This window comes from Fulmarus glacialis, unplaced genomic scaffold (genome assembly GCF_000690835.1).
Source record: "Fulmarus glacialis isolate BGI_N327 unplaced genomic scaffold, ASM69083v1 scaffold5708, whole genome shotgun sequence".
Taxonomy (NCBI): Eukaryota; Metazoa; Chordata; class Aves; order Procellariiformes; family Procellariidae; genus Fulmarus; species Fulmarus glacialis.
Window position 1 is genome coordinate 31,757 of NW_009228814.1, and position 22,275 is coordinate 54,031.

The window sequence follows — 22,275 nt, forward strand, 5'->3', positions numbered from 1 at the left end:
GCAGATTCTGAAAAGTATAGAGAAAATATTTCCAACAATTTCAATTATGAAAGCTGGTTCTGTTTATTTTCCTCTTATCTGAAGTAGTGTCTTTTACATTTAACTGAGGTTCCTGATTGTTGATATTCAGACAACGCCTCTCCCAAAAATAAGAAGTAGGGTTTATTTATTTATTTATTGGTTTACAACTGGGCGTATGTTGTTATTTGTTCGTGAGAGACATCAATTCAATTTAAAATGCATGCAATCATGAGGAAAAGTGAAGGAGAACATTCTCCATTTTAAAAGTCTTAATCAAATGAACCTGTTTGTTACCATTTTGGGTAAGTGATGATGGTGTGGTATGTACTCATGCTTCAGAATGTGTTCTTCTGACCTAACGCAGATTTCGTGTAACAGCCACAAGTGCTGTTTTAAATCTTCCTGTTTGCAGACTAATGAGTATCAACATTTTGCCCCCTCGCTTGGTGATGATACAAAGAGTGTTTCTCCAAAGGCAAGCTGAATATTGACCAATCTGGAAATTTAAACAGGAACGTTCTCTGCTTGTGGGTCTTGCATAAATGTAATGATGAAATTTGTTTCAGTAGGCTAGTGCCTGAATTGATTTAGACTGCTGATGTGATGCTTTAGATTTATGTTTGAGTTATCAGATGTTTGCAGATACTGTTTTATTTTGTAGACAATATACAGGAATGTGTTAGATGATGTGTACGAATATCCCATTCTTGAGAAGGAACTGAAAGAATTTCAGAAGATACTTGGGATGCATCGTCGTCAGTAAGTATTGATTATATTTGTGATTAAATCTCCTTTTATTTAGAGTGTAATTTATTTTTGTTGTCATCTTGCTGTAATTCAGTAAAGATGAAAGGATGAGTGATGCAAGTACTATATTCATTTTTACAAATAATTTCTTTAAAGGTAGATTATTCAATCATCTCTGATGTTTGTTGGGTGATGTATGTGGTTCAACAGCCACTCCCATCCATTTTGGTTGGGGTGACTTGCAAGTAGAGTGATACTTTGTGGAAAAGCTGGCAAAATTTCCCTCAGAAACTTCAGTCTGTGACTTCAGATGGTACATTCATTCTCATTCTCTCTCTGCAGTCTGCAGTACTGAGAAGCAAATCTCTTTTGCAATAGTTCTCTCAGGGTTATTATTTTACTAATAATTATGGTATTTGTAAAAGAGACTTCCTTGGGACATTTTTCCAACAAATGGAGTGAGTTTGTTTCCGTGGTTTGGCTGTTGGGGAAGTGGAAAGAGCTGTGTCCCTGAGGGTGACCCTGACTGCTTACCCTGGGGGCCCGAGCTGTGTCTGTGTTCTCCAGCAGCTCGCGGGCTGGCGGCACGGCTTTTCACTACACCGATTGTGCAAGTCACAGGAAAGTTTTCTGGCTGAGCCAGATGCCCTTAGCTTTCCCTGAAGGAGCTCTGCAGCCATTCTGTGGTGACCATTTAATGTTAAAAACTTTCTGATGTTGTAAACTTTGTAATAGCTAAAACTTCCTTTTCCTAATCTTTGGCTGGAAAGAATAATTTGGATTTTCCTTTTTGTTTCAGCACTGTAGATGAGTATTCACCTCACCGAAAGGTAACGCAAACCTGATTGTTGCTGGTTGCTAGATAACTTATCATCTCACTTTCTTCCCCTCTGCCCACTTCCCTCTCTTTTCTTGGCTTCTCAACTGAAAGTGACTGGTGGCCAACAACATGACAGGGTACATCAGTGAGGTTAGACCTGCAACATTGCTTAAGGAATTTTTTTTCCTGCCAGTGCTGCCTGGATATCAGCTGCGTGAGCTAACCTGCAGCGGCTGTGACAGTATTAGCATCTTAACAAGATGCTCTGAGATGTCGGAATTCAGGGGAGGCCTGGGAGTGTGTCCCCACTGGGCTGGAGAGATATAGCAACCTGGGCAAACCAGGCTGGGCACAGGCATTGACTACGGATGTCAAGTAGACAGAGAAAAGGGGGGATTTGTTGTGACAGGGACAGAGAAAGAAAGAGAGGAACATGAATCTGCCTATTTAACCAGAGGGAGAAGATGCAGCCGGAGAAAGTTGGCATACAAACTGCACAGAGGTAAATTGCTGTGCTCATCAAACTTACTGGACTGAAGCTGAAGTGTGTAATAAGCTTAAAATGTTACTGCGGAAATGTGGAAGGCAGAACATGAGATTGTAGTGAAACTGCTAAATAGGCTGATGGGTACATAGGAAACGTATATAAAAATAAGTGTATAAGAAATGGGCTCTGAACATGGCTACAGAGAACCTTGAATCGTGCCAGCAGCTTAGCCTAGGTATGTCCCGCTTCCTCCAAAATCCCCACCTTGGCCATTATTTAGTAAGGCAACTCCCAGTTTACTGATCCAAGAAAGGGTGGGTGGATTTCCTATACAGAAACCTTTTTGGCCAGGCGTTTGGGCTGAATGCTGTGTTCTGTGAATTACGGTTTTGTAAAGGGCAGGGATGCAGAGAATCACTGTTGTGTCTTTTTTCTTTTTTTTTTTTTTTTTTCTCCTCCTCTCCCACTCCCTCACAGAATAAAACCTTTTTCCACCAGTTCAGTCTAAAGGAGAACTGGCTGCAGCACAGAGGAACCATGAATGAAACAGAAGAAAGTAAGTATGATTGAAAGAGTGGAGGAAAAACTCCAAAAACTGCAAAACTGTTTCTCAAGGGCTGCCCATAATGTAAATTTTTTTTTTAACTGACATACAGCTTCTGAACAGGACCTTAGGGCCACAAAAGAAGAAGGAAGCCTGTGTAAGGTTACCCAGTTTGCAGGGGTTCAACAGTGACATGACATCTCAAGGGCTTTTGCCCCCACATCGGGTTCCTCCAGCAGCCCTGTAGCAGAGCTGCGTGCCTCCGAGGAGCGCTGGCAGCCCACTCACCAGGCGTTATTCCTGCTCTATTTCATGCTCTCGGTCTCTTGACCTAGATCTTAGTTGCAAAAGGTGAATGAATAAGCCTGTCACATGAAATGGGCCAGGATCTGCTAACTCTGGGAACCTGCCTTAGTTCCTTCTCTCCTCAAAAACGTCTCCGTGTGGAGTGCAAGGTGCCACTTCACTTCAGTGTCAACCATTTCAAAATGCAATTTCCCTTTCTCACTACTAATGCAATAATGCAGTGAGGCTGTCGCCCTCCCATAACGCCCATGCAAGGAAGGAGGCAGAGAGGAGGATAACACCATGTACACAAGCAGAGAACAGGCAGAAGGACCTCCTGCCTGGAAGTCTCGCTCTTGGATGATATATTTTCGTTTCTCACTGGGAACAAATCTCCGGAAGTTCACTTGGAGTCAGGATATTTTTAGTGCTCACTTGCGACAGAATAAAAACTGAGCTCCTTCAATGCCAAGTCCTTCCACACAAGAAGTGCTGCTGATAGATATCCTCTTCCCGTGCTTCAAATATAGGTTTATTTGAGGTTTATGTTATTAAGGTTGCTTCTAAAAATGTTATTTCTGGATGAGAACCCCCACACTCATTCTTCTTCTTAAAAATTCTGACACAGCTCGGGGGTGAGTGGGGAGGGAAGTGTACTGGCACCAGAGAGGGGACAGACTGCGTGGCCATGGGGATAGGAAGGGCAAGACCCACCAAGGCCATCCCTGACTGGGTTAAACTGCTTTCATCTCTCTTCTTGAGAGCATGAGCTACAGAAGGTGATGGAATTGAGGGAATGAAATAGCAAAAGTGGAGTTGGGGAGAGGAGAGACAGATGCTGGGGGTGGACATCTGAGTTGGTGTGGTGGAGTGCTGCTGACCAATGGTGCTTTGGTTTGGATGGGTTTGTCCAAGCCACATCATGCCACTTGACTGGAGGCATTTTCTCTGCTAATGTAAGCATTATCAGGGTGACTTGCAGCCTATGGCTGCTTCCTCCCACTGGCATTCCCTCCTGCATCTCACAGAGGAGCAGCACAGGATCCTGGAAGAGATGACATAGTCCATGCCAGATAGGGTAGTTGAAAGGTGCGTGGGAGAACAAGCTTTGGGAGAATCAGTGTGATGGTTGTGCTTGAGGACCTGACCTGTAGGTTGGTTTAGTTCAGTGTTAAACAAAGGGTATGTCAATAGCCCAGTTATAAATTAACATATTGCTGTCATCTTCCCCTCCCGAATGGCAGAGAGGAGGAAATTTCAAACAAATTCACTGTAGGCAAGTTGTGTTGCACTCTGCATATGGAGTCCAAATATTCCTGTCAGATTTTTTAAGATGTATTTTTCTACCTAGTAATTTAAAGTGCAGATTGATGTCTCTATCTTTTAATGAGTTATATGCATTCTGAAGAAAGATTCTGCCATAGGATGAGCATCTGATTTACTGTCTGTCAGCAGGGACAGGTTAAGAAAAAAACTATAAAATCAAATTACTTTTCTTCCCCAAGGTTAAATGTTAAGTTCCTCCTTCCTTCTCATGTTCATTTTTCCTTTACTAAAACACAAAAAAAAGATATTCACGAGGATAGAGTTCTTAACCACTTTTGGCATGGTCTCGGTTAATGACAGTGCCCTGAAGCCGTGAAGATTTGTAGGACAAGCAAAGAGCTATTGCTACATACATCTGTCAATAAAAATAATTTTATAAATACAGCATTTCTGGAGAAGAAAAGTTTAGTCTTATACTGACATGGTAGCAGCCTGTCTGCAATGAGAAGTACTGGAATAGAAAGAAATGGAAAGTTTAATAAAGCACTGAAGTGAGTAAGAAACCAAGAGTTGTGGCAGTTCTTATTAGCAGATACTGTAATTTTTGAAATATTTATGCAATTCTGCAGCTCTGTTTCTTCCCTTTTAAGTATGGCAGCTGTATTTCAAAGAACTGGCTACAGCAAACTTGGCAAAAGATGTAAACCTAAAATTCTGGCAAGCAGAGAGAGCATACATCCCTTTCTGTAGCAGAAGCAAAGTACTACCTGAGCTGACCACAGCATTACTGCTGGGAATCTCCCTCTCAGAGCCCAACCAACTCATAGACCTCAGTGGAAGTGATGAGCCCGTGGAATTTCTCCAAACCAGTCCCTTTTATGTGTGCTGCAAGTGATTCAGAGAAAGAGTTGTCAAAACTAATTGCATTGCTGTTCCGGCAGCCTCTGCTGGTGCTAAGATGCCCTGGCAATGCAGGTAGTTTAGATGTCTAGACAGATAAGCTGGCGGGAGTGGCTGAAGACCAGGGAGTGCAGTTCTTGCGACGCCTCCTGTTCTGGGTGGAAGTGGAGGTCCAAAATAATTTTTGCAGCGGATATGAAATATACTGAAAGGATGGTGATTTATCTGAACCTAAAGGAAGGGAGAAAACACGGCAACAGCTGACTTTGCAAAGAAGATAGGCAGTAGAGGAGGTTGTCCGTGACAAATCCTCATGGTAGGAAGTCTTAAATAGATATTGCTGAAATGCAGCCATGGGGGTGTCTGTTTCCATTTGCTTGGCCCTCTCATTTCCCAGGGAGAGGAAGTGGGAAGGGGGAAAATGGTGACGTTTATCCTTAGTTTCATGTCCCTACAGGTCAGGGTGCAGCAGCCACCCTTCCTGCAGCCGCAGCAGCCAGGCAGGCAAGGCATTGCCGTGGTCGGGTCTGCAAGATTCTCCCCTGCTTTGTTCAGGTGTCTCTGCCTGCTGCTGAGTGTGTCTTTCTTCCTTTGTGCAGTTTTCTGCCGTGTGTATATAACAGAGCACTCCTACGTCAGTGTGAAAGCTCAAGTATCCACTTCAGCTCAGGAGATACTGAAGATTGTAGCAGAAAAGATCCAGTATCCGGAGGAGGAGTTGGCGCTGGTGACAGTCACGTTCTCTGGTGGTAAATAACTTCCCTTCATCTGATTACTTACCTTTTAGTGCATCACGTAAGGGAGAGCTGACCTTTTCTGGTGCAAGGATACAGCTGTTCCTGTGCGGGCCCACAGCTGGATGACCATGGGAACAATGAGAAGCTGCTTCCCAGAGAGTCGTTTCCATGGCAACAGCTCATTCTTGGGTACTGTCGGATACGGCATCTCCTGGCTGGGAAGGGAGCGCAAAGGACTCTGTCTCCAGCAGTACTGCAAGATCTTATTTTTTCCCCACAGATAAATCTCCTACTTTCGCATTTAAATTAATTTGGAAGGCGATGAGGCATGGTTTGCTTTAAAAATATAAAAGGGGATAACAAATACTGTATGCGTGGCTGTTTCCTTATTTGCTGCATGGGTAATGAATATTCTTCAGCAGAAAGGAGGGAGACATGTATTTGCACAGTTGGGATACTGAGAGCAATCTAAGCAATATTTTGTAAGCAGTCTTGCTTACAACTGACATTTTTTGCTTATTATTTTAGTGTTTCTCATTGAACAGAAAGGCTTATTGTCTTTTTTAAGGAAGACCAGACTGATCATGGGCTGATACTAGGGACCAGCCAAACCCCCAAATTTGCTTTGGTGTCTGTCAGGTCTCAAGGTCTTCAGTCAGATTGTTTTGCTCAGTGTGGTGCCTTTTGGCTCTTAGGGAGTATAAAGGAAGCAATTTAACTAGGTGCATAGAAATGCCAAGCTGGATCTACAAAAAACGAAAAGTTCAGAATATCTTGACCATTTTCTCAGGTAACATTAGTTGGTGTCAGTATAGTCCCATAACCTGGGACAAAGGATGCACCCTTAAAGATTGAGCACTCATATTGTCAGTCTAGTTAAATGAAACATAGACAAATGCTGGCTTGTTCTGTTTATTTATTTGATAGAGAAGTGGAAGGTCACCTTTTTCTCCCCCACACCAAGCTCAGTTAAGCAGCCATTTTTTTGCAGGGCACTGGGGTGGGTGTCCTGCCCGGGCTGTCCAGAGCCTGGGCACGGAGCGGCCACACGGGAGCATTGCACGTAGGCGTCCTGGCCAGCTGGGTTACGGCATTTGCAGGCACACTCCTTTTACCCTTGTGTGTGCCGAAACATGCCTCCAGTGCATTTTGCAGCACTGCAAAATCACTGTGCTGCTGTTGTTTTTCAGGTCTTGTGCTCCTGTTTAAGAGCAGGGCAAGTTTTGCTCTGATAGCGATAAATCTGGTGCTAACTGCCTACTTAGCTAAAGAAAACCAACAATTCATAAATAATGAAACACTATTATCTCTAGACCACATTGGTTCCTGAGAAAGCCACAGAATAGAAGTGGTTGCCACTTGGCTGTTCAGCAAGAAACAATAATTAAAATGCAGATATAATAGGACTGTCATTTGTACATGGCCACTGTAAGCCCCAAAATGTTATTTAGTCACATTGCCTGAATTAATTGGAGATACTACAATTCCAGTATCCTTGTTCCTATGCATTGGCACTCCTCTGCTGCGAGCAATAAACACCAGCCTGCCATGCTTTCTTTTTTCTTTTTATTTTTGCTATTTGCATGACTCAGAACTGTCATCTGCCATCCACTGGGAGGGCAGCAGTATGAGCATTGGAGAACGCGTTTTTATTGTACTCCTGAAATGAACAAGCAAGCTCTTTTTATTCAAAAAACAAGTTCAACATAAACGTATCTGGTGTCAGTATGAGCATGGATAAGAGGGAAAACAGACAGTTTGAAATGATGATTGGCTCTTGGACTCCTCCTGGTCCTACTCCTCCCTCATGGGCAATGAAAAGTCCAAGGTAGCTCTCAACATGCTTGTAGTGCTTTTGGGTCTACGTTAATACAGTCACTGTAATCAAATCTCATGTGTCAGGTCTTCAGAAGATTATTTGGAGCCTGCAGGAAGAGACAGTTTTCCCAGGGCAGTTTTTTAGCTTTGTTCTGGGTTTTGCTTTATTTTTCCCCATACCTTTCTCTGGTGCATCCAAGAATGCCCAGAGCTGAACCAGTTCTCTGAAGTGGAGAAAAAAAAGGTTCCTTTCTCTTTGCTACCAGTTTGGTGTGTCCTGCTCTGTTACTCAAATGTTTCCTAAATGAAATACTCTAGGTCTAGAGGAATTTCTGTACATGCCGTATTATCAAGGACTCTTCAGCTCTGCTCCATGGGGTGAATTTCATGGCGTTGGATCCTTTAAACTTCTTTTCCTGTTGAATGGCCATGGCTACCAATGACATCTCCACCGCTGCTCTTGTCTACCAGTGACATGCAACAGCTCAGTCTTTGGAGGCCCAGACACTTAGCTCTAACAAAAGTCACTACATTTACAGTAGATACACTGGATTGAAATGAAGTGTTCTGTAATGCCTAGGAGGTTAGACTAGATGATTCAAAGGTTTCTTTCTGTTCTATCCTATGTGAAGTCCAAGTTGAAAGCAGATGCTGGAAGTTTTTGTGCTCTAGTCCAGCATCAGAGACATCTCGCCTTTATTGTGCCTGAATAGTGTGGAGATGATGATCCCATGCTTGACATATACATAGGGGACTGGGTTTGATGCTTAGCTAAATTCTAAATTGATGTGGCTTTACAAATGTTTTTCTCATATTTATATACAGCTTTTACTCCTTTTCTGAAGCTTCTGTGTTTTGTTTTCTGTTTTTACAGAAAAACATGAACTACAACCAAATGACTTGGCTATCTCAAAATCTTTTGAGTCATCCAGTCGTATGTTTGTCTATCGAAAAGATATGACTGATTCTTTGGTAAGGATGTGTATTGTATACTTCCCATTTTTTATTTGTCTGACTCCAGATCAAGAACTTACTATTCCTCTCAGAGGGCTTTTTCAATACAGAATTTATTTTTTGCTTCCTTAGCAAAGCTTACTGAGCTGCTCTATACCTGAAAAAAAAGTATCTTGCATTAACAGCAGTTATTTGACCGAACAGTAATGGAGTTTGTTCATCAATTTCAAATAGACCAAAGCTTCTGTACAGCTTAAATCTTTCTGTCTACATCAGCCTGGAAAAGCTGACTTGTGCTTGTACAGGACTGGATGGGATGAGGATTATTCAGGGCCCGTGTGACTTCCCCCCCCACCCCGTCTTGGGCCTCTGTAACACTTAAAGTGGCTGGTACATAATCATACAAGGTGATGGACAAACTCCATAAAATTCCTATGTGTAGAAATAGATGTCGTGCAAGTTCTACCAAAAATTACTGGGCATCGGTGTGACCCCAGTGTTGTGGCAGCCACATGGTCAGTGTGTGGCTGGCGTATATCGGTGGTGGTATCTCCTCTTCCCTTCCTTCCGCCTGTCTCTCCATCCTCTCGCTGGTGCTGGGGAGGGGAGCGGGTGGAAGGGCAGCAGGTCTCTCATTCCCTCTGTCCTCAGAAGCCGGGATTGCAAACTCTCTCTCCCCCCGTCATTTCCCAAAACCTCAGTGAGGCAGGAACAGTCAGGTACTCAAAAAATTAATCTTTCAGTAGCTTTCTGCTAATTATGCAGATGTTTTGAGGAAAGCGCAGGGACGGTGTGGCAACTGACTTTTATGTGTTGTCAGTACCGCTAGGATCTGTGCATTCATCCTAGGGATGAGAAATGTCTATTTACATTTTGTTGGATCAATGTGCCCCGAAGAGCTGACATGTCGCTATCATTGTAATCTGTCATCCCCATTATCTCCGGCGTTCTAGACACCTCTAAAAATGCGAATATTAAGGGAAGGTTTCCGGTGCAGACAGGTGACAGCCAGTCTAGTTTCATTAGTTACATAATAAAAATCACAAAAGTTGCTGTACCTGTCAGAAATATAGCACCAAAGTAATGGCTTAACAGATAAGAATAATCTTTCATCTTGGCAGATGGTTCATGTGCCAAGTTTTAGCCTGATGAGATAAAAAAAACCAAGAGAAATGCAAACCTTTGAAAATCTGAGCTGATAATGGAAATGTCAAATGACCCTTAATACCAGCAGTACCAGTGCAGTCCACAGTAATATGCTAAGTTACTTTTATGAATCAGGACCCACGGTGTTTTACTGTTTGTTGGTGATTACATTCGGAGTAAATTAATCATAAAATGGATGGATTTATGTTATTTGTAAAGGTGGATTGGTGGGCAAGTTGTGTGTATTTATTCTAAATCCCGTGTGTTTGCAGAATGATTCCTTTATCTTACAATACAAAAATTTCCTGGTGTCTTAATTCAGATTTTATTTTCTAATGGCTTCAGGGATTTTATTTTCATTATGCTGTCTGCTTGGTCAGTGTTTTATACTCAAGGTTTAGAGAAAGAGAGACAGAGGGAGAGGCCTAATCCAATAGGAAGTCATTGATCCTATTAACCCATTTCCTTTTTCAAGCTATTTATTAAATAGGCTATAATGCCTTGATTTTGATTAGTGGGGGCGGAAAACCCTCAGAGTGCACTTAGAGAAGATTAGTTACTCAGCTCTGTTTTGTACCTTGGTCCAGTAGCTGTTTCATTGCAGAACATTTGGCGTTTGCTCAGGATTTTTTTGCTCTTGGCTATTGATTTAGAACCCATTTACTGAAAATGAGGAATTGCAGCAAAGGTCTGTGAGAATTTTGGGAATCAACACCTGGGATCTTGCCTTAGAACTAACAAACTTTGACTGGAGCCTCTTCAATGCAATTCATGAGGTAAGAAGCACCATGTCCACTTCCAGGTATATTACTCTCATGCAGCATTGAGCCGTTATGATTTCCTGACGTTGCACCAGCATTTTGGAGCATCAATATTCCTTGGTGCTCAGTTCACCATCATGACAGTATGATTTGGCGGCTCTCAGTAGTGGTGGTATTGAATCAGGTCCAAGAGATGTGTTGCAATCCTTGATACTGAAAAAAATTGTTAAAGGTAACTTCCCTTTGCTAGGGCATCTCATATGTATACCTGGTGGGTTTTGTTGAGATTTGCCTCAATAGAGTAAAAAAGCATGATTATTCTCTAAAAACTGTCTGTGTGAATATGTTATATATGCAGATTGTCCTTTGCACTCGATAATGTTCCAGTAAATATAGGACTCCACAAATAGATGTCCTTGATATCACGTTAACCACAACAGAATTCACAATTTCAGCAATTTAGATGGTCACATTACTGTTGTTGTTAGGCTTCAGTGAGATAAAAAATACTGAGCAGGCTTTATAAAATGGGATAATGACCCACTTCAGTGTCCATTGGGTTGTTTCAATGACTTTGATAGGTTCTGGTGTGAGCTACTGAGTAAAATACACAGTTAACAGTACAGAATGTCACTTGAAAATACCATTCACTGAAAAGCATGGTGACTTTCTGAGAAAATGAATGGGAAATTCCCTTGCTTCTCATCAGATGCTTTCCTTGATCTTTCACTTCAGGTTCTTTTATTCAGGTTAGACACTTTAAATCTAGAGCTGGTCAAGTTTTTGGGGTTTTTTTTTGCACAGAAATCAATACCCACATCCCTGTTCCTGAAAACATGGCTATTTTTAGGAAGAAGTTTGAATGGAAATTTTTCAGATTCTGCAGTGGTCTGATATGGTTGCTTTTTCATACTGGAACAGAAGTGATGAAATACAGAAAGAGACAGATCGTTTATGTCCTATACCTGGCTGTAGCCAGAAGTGGTACTGCAGGAAATCTCACCAGAAAAGCACATCTTGCAGGACTTCCAAGCCACCTGCCTCCTGTAATAAGCCTCTAGACTTTGCTAAGCCAAACTTGGACCCTGAATCATTTGTGATTGGCTCATGGATAATGAAAAAATAACCATCTGTAACCAAGTCTTGTTTCAAAAACATACTTCTAAATAATTTATAATTCATTTACATTTAAATTGTTTTTATATCCCTGATAATGTTGTGAATGTCTTCCAGCAAGAGCTGATATACTTCACATTCAGCAGACAGGGCAGTGCTGAAAACACTGAGAATCTCAGCCTTCTGCTTCAAAGGTGCAACGAGGTCCAGCTATGGGTTGCCACCGAGATACTCCTCTGCAGCCAGCTCTGCAAACGTGTGCAGCTAGTCAAAAAGTTCATCAAGATTGCTGCCCAGTAAGTTACTTAAGTTACAAAAAAAAAAATTCTTGAATTCACATGCTTTATTTGGTGGTAAAGGAGAAGTAGGTGCAAGAGCAAAGAAAGAAAACTAATTTGTCATCCCATGTTTTAACAGTGTAGTAAGCATACCTAGATAAAACAGTCCATAAGTAACAACAGCAAACACTGGCCAAAGCTGGATGTGGTGGAGTATATGCTGCTCAAATCTTCCCCAGCAGCTTAGCCGCTGTATCTGCAGCGTCAACTGCAAAATCCCTGATGGTGCAGAGATATCTCCTTTCTTAGCAGAGATAACCTGAGGACCGTATTACAAAACTACTTGAGCAGCAACACAGTTATTCACCAGAGTACATGGAAACCAAAAAACTCTGTTATAAACTTGGAAGTCCTACCTCTAGAGGGGAAAATGGCTGCAGTAAGCTATTGCCCCGTCTTGTCCTCTCTAGAGTACTCTTTTATTTATTGGATGGGGGGTTCTTCATTAATTAGATTTGATGGTCTGTTCTTGCACTATTACTAAATAGTGCTGGCATTTATTCTATGCGTTGGAAAGAGTACAAATATATACTATACACAGAGAGTTCTTTTCCCTGTAATCACTCTTATTTTAGTAACCAAGGGAATTGAGCAATTTAAATATGTGCAACCATTCTCCTTGCCTCTCTCTTTACTTGTTGGTCTTCTGCAATATTTGAATATGCATGTTCATGGAAAATGTATAATTTGTTCCCTTCATCGACTGGGTTGATTTAATTTGCAAGGCACTTACATAGAAAGGACTGTTCTCTGCTGAAGCAGTGGCTTTGGTGAAATGAGTTCTTCTAATCTAATCTAGTGTAACTCATAAATGTGATTTGATTTAGTTTGCAAGTTGTATGGTATCCAGTAATACGTTCATTTTCTGCCTTATCAATGGCCAAGTTTGGTCCAATTTTGTCAGAAACGGTTGGTTCTGTGTGCCTTGCTTGTCCCACAGTAGCGTTAATTTGCATTCCAAGAAAAGTTTCATGTCTGTCCCACATGAATAGGGATATATTTGTCACCAGACTAAAATGTTGCTCTATTTGAATTAGTTCCGTCTCTGTTAAGTGAAAAGCCAAAGTTGTGAGACTAAATGCAGTTGTCAGTAAACAATACACAGGCTCTCCCAGTGCTTTGCAGAAACACCCGTGGCGTGTAGATTGTGAAATAATGGGTACGCAAATGAGTGAGTGTGTAGTTTGCTCAGGACCTTTTTTTAATCAGAAAAGCAGCTTTCTAAAAGAAGCTATTATCGTATCTCATCAATTCTGGAAGAGTTGATGAAAGAGGAACAATTAGGGTGAAGGGATGGTGTGCTAACCACAGGACTCTCATCATGATACACAAGCCAAGCAGCCCTGCTATTTTGTTTATGACTAAGGCAGAGAGGTAGGGAGCTGTGAGCAGCTCTGGCTGCTCCCTGTTCTCTGCTCCCAGATTCGGCCAGGAATCTGTGTCTCTGACTTTCAGCTTGTCAGGAAAGCACCAGGACTAAGATCTCACGTTCAACGTTTGTGTGCTTCACTGGTGAGGAACACCTGAAGAAGATGGAAGGCTTTTACACAGTGTGCCGAAACATAAAAGAGAGACAGTTTTTGAAACATGGATACCTATGCTTCTGTTCATGAGTTAGTCTGAAATAGAAGACAAGTGATTTGATAGAGAAAATGAATTACCATGTTGTTAGAAACGAACATCCTGAGGACTTACAGAAACCGATCGATGTAGGGTTAGAATAAACGGATTACAACAGCAGCCTTCTTGCTTCCCAAGCGGTGGCTGATTGTAAAAGATGTACTGTGTCTCTACAGTTCTTTGAGAAATGGGCCCATCCAATAGACAGTTTATCCAAGCTGTGCTGGACACATTTCTTGTTTTGGAATGAATTACCTTTGGGAGCTGCCTGACCTTAATGATAAAAAAAGTCTAAGCAGCAAAGTTAGGATTAACTTTAAGACAGCTGAAGTGAAGTGAGAAATACACTGTCTCAAGATAGTACACAGCGATGAGTGCAAGCTTTATAAAACCTGTGACAAGTGCTGGCGTGTTTCCAGTCTAAGGCCTTGGCACATAGTTTTCCCTGATGATAAATCCCAGGGAAGGCAGTGGATTCACTTGTACGTAAAATTATCTTAAAAGAGCATTCTCTCTCTCACTCTTACGTATGTTTATAGTGGTCTTCAAGACTCACCAAGAGAAAGTGGAATCTTTTTGTTTGAAAAGGACTCGATATTTCAGGGTTTCAAATTTCCTGATGGACTAGAAATAAGCAGGGTCTGATCATGTATTGTAAAATGTCAAAGAATAGAGGTATCAAGCAAATTCCGTAGGGACCTGTATTGGAACCAGTGCTAACTGCAACTAATTTATAGGGATATGTAAATTGAACATTAATCAGATTTTCAGACAATAAAAATGATGAGGGATTGCAAATGCATTGGAGGATAGGTAAAAAAAAGAATGATCTAAGGAGTCTGGTGGCATGTGCAAACAACAGTAGGATAAGATTTAATTTAGATAGATGCAAAGTAATTCAGCTAGGGAATGCCAATACTGAGCTGAAGAAATAAATGCATGATTGTAAAGAACAGTACTGTGACAAAGGTCCTTAGGTGATAATAGATGACAAATTAAAGGCAAGGACAACGCGTGATGCTGTTCCAAATAAATAATTTGATATTTGTTTTATACTTGCACAGGAGAAAGGTGTAAGAACTTAGAGCCAAAACAGTAATTATGTTTCTCCTTCCCTCCCCACTGTCTCACTACATCTCTTTGATAAGAAGGAAATGCATGAGAGAAAAGTTAAAGTAAATTACAAAGAATTCAATGAAGGATAATAACAATATGGAAAAGCAGATTGCAGGCCATGACCACAAAGAGAAATTGAAGGAACTGATGATGTACAATTTACAGAAAAGATGAAAAAGGGGATGAAAATATTTATAATACAACAGAATAGAGGTCAAGGAATTTTTCTGTATGGTAAAGGACAGCTGAGAGTAACTTGAACATTGAAAAGGGAAAATTACTTTTGACAGCCAAGGAAAAAAAAATAGCCTGCCAACAACAGGGTTGATGAGACAGTGGAACGTTTGCTAAAAAACTTCTTAGAGACCCCATCACCTAGACTGCAGGTGGTCATGAGAGGACATTTAATGAGTTCATTATGTGGAAGATGATTGTATGTTAGTGCTGAGAGTTGAAATGGGACTCAGTAACCTAGGATACCTGTGCATTCCATTTATCTCTGATTCTGAGTACAAAAAATTAGAATACAGCATTCATATTTTTATTCCACAGCTGCAAAGCCCAAAGAAATCTGAATTCATTCTTTGCTATTGTTATGGGTCTCAACACTGCATCTGTCAGCCGGCTGTCTCAGACCTGGGAGGTAAGACACAGCTTTGTATCTTTTAGACCCTGTCAAAACCATTTCTCACAAAGGTTGTATGCTGATGAATTACCTTTTCATTCTAATTATTGGTTTTTCATGCTGAAATCAAACAGGGAGCGAGTGTCGGTAGAGAAACTTCTCTGTGACCTGAAACCTTACATATACAGCTATTCAAATAAAACTAAATGTGTCCTTCCAGAGCTTTTAAATAAGAACAAAGCAAGGAGATCTTACCGTCTTAAAAAAAAAAAAAAAAAAAAAAAAAGTCAAGTAAGTTATCCTAGCATTTTAAGTAGATGTCAGAACAGAAAGTCTTATAAAGGTGGCTCCAAACAAGCAATACCTTATTATGGAATAATCTCATTAAAAAAAAATACAAAGTAGAAATAAACCCTCTTTAATTCTCCTTTATCAGCTCTTTTGCAGCTGCTCATCTTCAACAACGAAGTTAGGAAATGGGCCATGAATAAGGAGCATACTGGAGGACAGAAATTATCTGCTAAAGAAGCTACTGGTTGCTAGACAGAGCATGGGATGTTTAGAGGAGGGTCCCACTGAGATCTGTGTTTATATTGTGGATTTTTTTTTTTTTTTTGCATCCAAGTAAATTACTGAGTGATAGTATCTGCAAGCTTACTATATCTACTGATGAACCAAAAATTGGGGAAGGAGTAATTTAGTGTGAGGGGGTGAAGCTTCATCCCTCCCCCATGCCCCCAACACAAGTGGGCAGTACTCAAAAAAATATCAATCTGTAATACAAAGTGACAGGGAAGGGTTGTGATCTCCTGCCTTGGAGATACTCTTGAGCATGAAGAGCTGAAACCAAATGGCCATCAGAGACTTACAAACCTATCTGACACTGTCCAGAGCGAAGTCTTCCCCCTGAGCTGAAATCATGCATAGGGAAACATCGCTGCCTCTGTCAGTGGCTTTGGCATGAAGAGAAACAAGGGCAGTGACTGCTTCTGCGGGCAGGGGTTTACAGGGACTCAGACAGGCAAAGAGGACCCAACTTTAAATAACAGGCAAAGCAAAAATTTTAGAAAAAAATACACACCTGAGGACGACGATACAGAAACCCTTTGTCTCTCCTACTTTTAAAATGCCTTGCCCACTAGGGAACATTTGCCCTCACCTGTTCTTGTGGCTTGCCTTCATCTCATTTCTCTGGGCTTTGGTAGGAGCGTGGAAGGGGCTAAGTATTTTATCAAAGGCACCCGGTGGCATTGGTGTAAATCCCTCCTGCACAGAAACACGCAGAACTCAGCTGTGTGGTGACACCTCTCTGGAGATCATGTGCTGCTGGTGGACTTCTTTCAGGAAGAGCAGAATATATTGCTTGTCTGAACAAGGAGTGCATCTGCATATGTATCATTGTAAATATGTCCCATTTCTGTGTGTAAAATATTTATGAAGTCACATGCATTTATGTTTTTTAAATGTATTTGTAAAACTTCACTGCACTGGAAATTTCAAAAGCAGAAGGTTATTTGCATTAGTAATGTGACTTCTAGAAAGTAGAGTAATGTTTATAAATTAATTATAATTACTTACACATGTAAATGAAGCCACCTAAATTTAAGCAACCATTTAGACGCTAAATTATATTGGCTCTGCACTTGAATTCTTAAACAAGTAATACGCTCCCAAGCATACGCTACTTTTTTCTACAATATGCAGTGTTTTAATGAGCCTAACTTTCCCTCATTGAAGATACTAAAAATGTGCAATTGCAATTCCACGTTCAGTTATTTTAGCGTTTTAATCATACAGCACATCCACTTAATCTTAATTGTTCTAAATCTCTTTTCTCTTGGTAGTATCATTGTGGCTGTCAGGGTCTAAAGACAAAGGCGAGACAGGATTTGTACTAAGGGGATACCTTTTACTAGACTAACTAGTATGGTTGGAAAAAATAGACGGGCTTTAAGGTGCGCACATCCTTCTTCAAGTCTGAAATACCAGCAGCAAAACTGAAACTGAAGAACGATTGCTTTGAGTATAATGAGGTGAATCCAGTAAAGCATCCTGGAGATAAAGGAGCCAGATGCTTGTGGGGCAGAGCAGGTGTTAGCATGTGGGCAAGAAGGTAGTTTATGCCTGGGCTCCCTTGGGTGGTGTTCTGTGCACCTCCCTGTGGGATTAGGGTGAGATACCAGCGACGGAGTAACCGTTTTTTAAGGAAGGTTCTCTTTCTCTGGCACCAGCATGTGCCAGTAGTTACACTGGTCAGCCCTGGGGGCGGTATCCTGTATCAAACAGGACTGAGCATTACGCCTGTTAATTTCTAGAACTCATATTTTAGAAACAAATTATTTAACCTGGATGTGATTACGCTATCTGAATTCTCAGTCTGTGTTACAATTTCTAACCCGATAGGGATATTAAGGTAAAGGCAGCAGATGTGGAAGCTAGGGAAGGAAGTAAAAACAGGTGCTAACAAGCAGTTTCCATAAAAGACTGATGCAGGTCCCCGAGGCGAGGCTGCAGGGTCTGGTGCCTCACTGGCATCGCACTGAACATGGTCTGTAATTAGGGCTCTCGGAGCTGAGGAGCGGAGGTTAACTGCCTGTTGGTACTTACAGCAGGTGCTTCACACACGACAGTCTCATGGAAAAAAAAAAAAAAAAGCCTCAGCATTTTTCTGCCTATGTTTTGTTTTGTTTTTTTTTTAAATCAACTTTACTTTTTTTTCTCTGTTTTCCCCACTTCAGAAAATTCCTGGCAAGTTCAAGAAACTTTTCACTGAACTTGAAAGTTTGACGGTAAGTACGGTGTTGACAGCAGAATGGCATTGCTTGTCTTTACCTGCCTTCCTTCTTCCTAATTTATTTGGAGGCTGCCTGTCATTGTCTCGAGCTGGAACTTGTCATGTCAGATCCGGGATTTGCCGAAGGCCATGCAGCCCTCCAGAGCTCAGAGGTGGTCTCCAAACATAAAAAGGGAGAAGGCTGTATTGCTGACAGCTGGAGGAAGGACAGAGAGTAGCGAATGTAGTGTTGGTTCCCCAGCATCAATTTGGAAGCTGTTCTTTTGCTATGGTAGTTAATCAGCCTTTATCCAAAGCAACATGCTGCGGATCAGGAGAAAAAGAGGACAGCTGAAGTTTAAAAAAAAAAAAAATCAAAATCCGAAGCTAAGGGTCTTTGTCACCATTATCAAAGCTGAATAAACAAGTGTTTCCTCTGGCTGTCATAGAAGCGGGTGCGTCGTGAGATCACTGCCTGGCGCGGGGAACGTGAGATCAAGCCTTTAATGGCTGTCATGCTTCTGTACTTAGAGTCCTTTATAAATTAATGTGTTTTCAAGATTGTGTGTGAGCTGGTGTACAAAAACGTTCGTTTATATGGGAAATTGAGATGACTTTTTGAATTACTTACATAACACCACTGAAACATACTCTCTTACTTTCTTTGAAAATGTCCAATATGCTCCATTGATCTGAGAGAAATTTTTGTTGGGACTTTTTTGTTGTTGTTTGGTGTGGATTTTTTTTTTTTTAAGAATAAATAAATCAGCAATACATTCTGGGATACATTTTGTGCTAGATAGTAAGCTGAAGAGATTTTGCTAATAGAAATTTGTGGGGAAATTACAGAGCAGTTCCAGTGAATCTATTCTGCAGCTTACTCCCATTTTAGCACTGCTTCATCTAGAGGAACATAATTGCTTTTGTTCCTTTCACTGTTTACGTTTCCTGTTCAGTTTAGTAAGTCACCTAGCTTAGAAAACCTTTATCTACCTTGTTTGCTGAAGAAACCTTTTATATCTAAATCATGTTCAGATCATAAGCCCGTAATGGATTTAGAATTGCTCTTTTTATAGCCTATTGATTTTTCTCTCTATTACCCAAATGGTTTTGTAGGACCCTTCTCTGAATCACAAAGCTTACAGAGATGCATTCAAGAAAATGAAATCTCCGAAAATCCCCTTCATGCCCTTACTTCTGAAAGGTAATGTTTAAGCTTGGCTGCTCTTCTTCTTTGTGGTTAATTAAAGTAGATGGAGGGTGATTTTTTTCTTCAGGTGGCCTTACGATAAGTATGTGGCAGATGTAGTGGTATCTGCAAGATAGTACTTGGTCTGGATAATAAACAGCTGCTTTTTAAGACAGGGGGAAGATGGCAATTTTCACACAGGTTTTCAAACTTCAGCACCTTCCCGTCAAGCGCAGGTAGAGCAGCGTGCCATCGCTTTGGCCGCATCCTCCTCGGTGGAGGAGGGAGACCTTGCAAGCCCCTGAACGGGGCTGCCTGGCTGCGCTGGGTGCACCCGCACAAGCGGCCTCGGCCACGCTGCCCGTCTGGGGTGCTCGCCCTGCCTCGCCGGGCTGAAACTACCTGGCATCATCCTGAAGGCAGAACCTGCCCCATCTGTCTGTCCTGAGAGGAGGGGATTGTCAAGTCTCTTACAGATCAGAAAGAGATTAAAAAAATCTTATTTAAAAAAAAATATTAAAAAAACTTAAAAAATAAAATAAAACTACTTGCTTAATGCAGTGAGCGGGGCAGCTAATTAAGTGGCAGGTATTTCAAATATTCCGTTGTCTTGGAGTCATTAATTATTAATTGCCTTGTCTTTGAACACGGCAAATTCATTTGATTATTCCTGTATTCCGAAAGTGTTCTCTTTAGGATGTTTATTCCAACCTGCTGCTGTGAGTTTAAAATGTTTGAAGACAGTTCTGCAGATGGGTCGGTGACAGTTTGGGAGCCATCGGGCACTTCCCCTCTTTGCACCCATCAAAGGAGTTTGCATTAATTCAGACGGATACAATTATCAAGGCTTCAAAATCAGTATTCTTGAAGGGTTCTTGAGTATGTCTTGCCTGCAAACAAAGGCAGAAAACATAAAAAAGTAACTTGTAGCAATGATGTTTGTGCACCACTACAATATGGTGTATAAGAACATGCACGTAAGCAGCATTCGTGTCTCTAAAATGTATTGGAGATAGCAAGGAGACTTTGCAAAATAATACAGTAATCTTCTTCAGTACAGTGATCCATAAGGAGATGTTGCCAAGGTTGGTAATTCCCGAAGTATTGTACAGTACATAGGACTTTATTCCATGTCAAGCATGTTTGTATTAACGTTATTTCCAAGACCAGTAAAATAAGCATTGATAGCATGTAACTCAACAAATTACTGTATTTCAACACAAGAGGAATAAAAGTAGTTTCAAGAAAAAACTGAAAATCATTAATAACCTTTCTTTAATTATGAAAAAAAAAAACTTCACAGTGTTCTTTTAAAGTTAATTAAATTTAAATGTGGAGCCTTCTTACAGCACACAGACACAGCTTTTGAAAATCAGGCAGATTTTTCAAATATGTAATAAAATACTGTGAGATACCCTTACAACATAGCTCAGATGCAATTTTCTGCTCCACTGAATTTATCTAGACTCTTAGTTGTTGGCTGCAGAGCAAATCTCTGTTCCTTCCACCTCAGAGATACACACATTGCTGTCATTGACTTAAAAAGCTGTGTGGAAATTTCTGCTTCCAGTGTAAGTTTTTCATTGAAGTGATGGACAGTTTTTAACTGCATTGATACAGGGACAAGTAATGCCTGTGTCCTGAAGCCGTGTCCTTTCCCTGTCCCCTTCCGTGGGTACCCCAAAGCAGCCCAGCAGAGGAGGCATAGAGGGTCCCACTCCCTCCTTTCCCTGTGATTTTTAGGATGCTGCCAAGGGGCAGAGAGGTGCCGGAGGCATCCCCAGGGTATGCCGTGCTTGCCCCACTTGCTTAGGAGTGGGGGCCGGCATCCTGCGTGGCGGGGCTGGCATCCTGCCTGCCCAAGGCAGACCCCAGCCCAGCCGCCCTGGGGGCGCGGGAGCTCTCCATCAGCCCTCATGCACAGCTCTGCCTCATGAGTCCCAGCCCCGGGTTTCCACCAGCATATGAAGCCGTTAACATTTCCATTCTAAGCAATTACAAAACGCCCCTCAGGCACAGAGCGAGTCTTTGAAACAAAAGGAAATAAATCAGGTTGGCTGTTTTGGGGAGGATGAAGAGGGGTGGGTTGTGACAAAGCAGCCCCCAGTGTCAGCTGCAGGTTCCCAGTCCTAAAATCCCCCGAAACTAGGGGGACCAAGCGGGCATCAGAGGGAGTCCTAGAGATGAGCGCAAGAGAAATGCTGAGATGCGCAGTTAGGCTAGTGAGTTGGAGGTTGGTACCTCTGCTGAGAGGGAGACGTTGCCCATTTACTCTGTGCCACTTGCCTGCTGGCAGACACAGCTGTGACCTTTAAGAAGTAATGGTATCAGAGCGCTGTCTCATTACAATAGTGCCGTCTCCTCGTGGTTCTCCTGGGTCCCCGCACATCCAGAAGAGAGCTGATTGAGGGCATGGTGGTGGTGCTCTGCAAGTATTATCATTGACCCAGAGGGTGCACTGTCCGAGGCAAAGCTTCAGTCACCACAGGGAATCTGTCCATGTCCTTGGTACTTCATGACCAAGATAGGTCTTGCTTTGTGTCCTAATACGCATTAGAAAAATGGAGAAAATGACGTCAAGTTACTGTTTTAATTGTAATCTTAACTTGGCAACGTTTGTTTCGCCTGATATTTCCCCCCCCTCCAGTTCATTCCTCTGTGTTCAGTTCCCTTCCTGGAGCCAAATACAGACCTTTTCCTTTTCCTCTCGCTGACCTTTTTGTTGCCTTTGCAAATTCTCTCCAACAACGCTGTGTAAAAGTGTTTTTTCCCTAGCCAGAACGCTTATTTCAAGGCTTTGAACTTCAGTTTGGTGGCTTGTGTTTAACATCCCCAGCTGGCCACTGCTGTAGCCCATGTCTCTGGGGAGGACTTCAGAGTCATCGTGTCCCACAGAGAGAGATGAAGTGGTGTCAGAGCTGACTCCAGCATCTGGTAGCACTGCCCCCGTGGAGCTCTGGGCTCAGGGACCGGCCAGCCCCAGCTCGGGCAAAGCCGTGGGCAGCGCGGCCG

At 41.9% G+C, this 22,275-nt stretch overlaps 1 protein-coding gene across 1 annotated transcript in view; it reads left to right on the plus strand.

The window, feature by feature from the left end:
• RAPGEF5 (Rap guanine nucleotide exchange factor (GEF) 5) overlaps positions 1-22,275 on the plus strand; it is a gene marked incomplete at its 3' end in the record, with an annotated part of 43,109 nt that overhangs the window by 15,775 nt on the left and 5,059 nt on the right. Inside the window, exons 4-13 of the mRNA XM_009583601.1 lie at positions 683-780; positions 1,568-1,598; positions 2,553-2,631; positions 5,670-5,819; positions 8,500-8,597; positions 10,379-10,501; positions 11,720-11,898; positions 15,229-15,319; positions 18,040-18,090; positions 19,191-19,278. Of these exons, the coding sequence (XP_009581896.1) occupies positions 683-780; positions 1,568-1,598; positions 2,553-2,631; positions 5,670-5,819; positions 8,500-8,597; positions 10,379-10,501; positions 11,720-11,898; positions 15,229-15,319; positions 18,040-18,090; positions 19,191-19,278 (988 nt within the window). The remainder of the gene's footprint in view (positions 1-682; positions 781-1,567; positions 1,599-2,552; positions 2,632-5,669; positions 5,820-8,499; positions 8,598-10,378; positions 10,502-11,719; positions 11,899-15,228; positions 15,320-18,039; positions 18,091-19,190; positions 19,279-22,275) is intronic.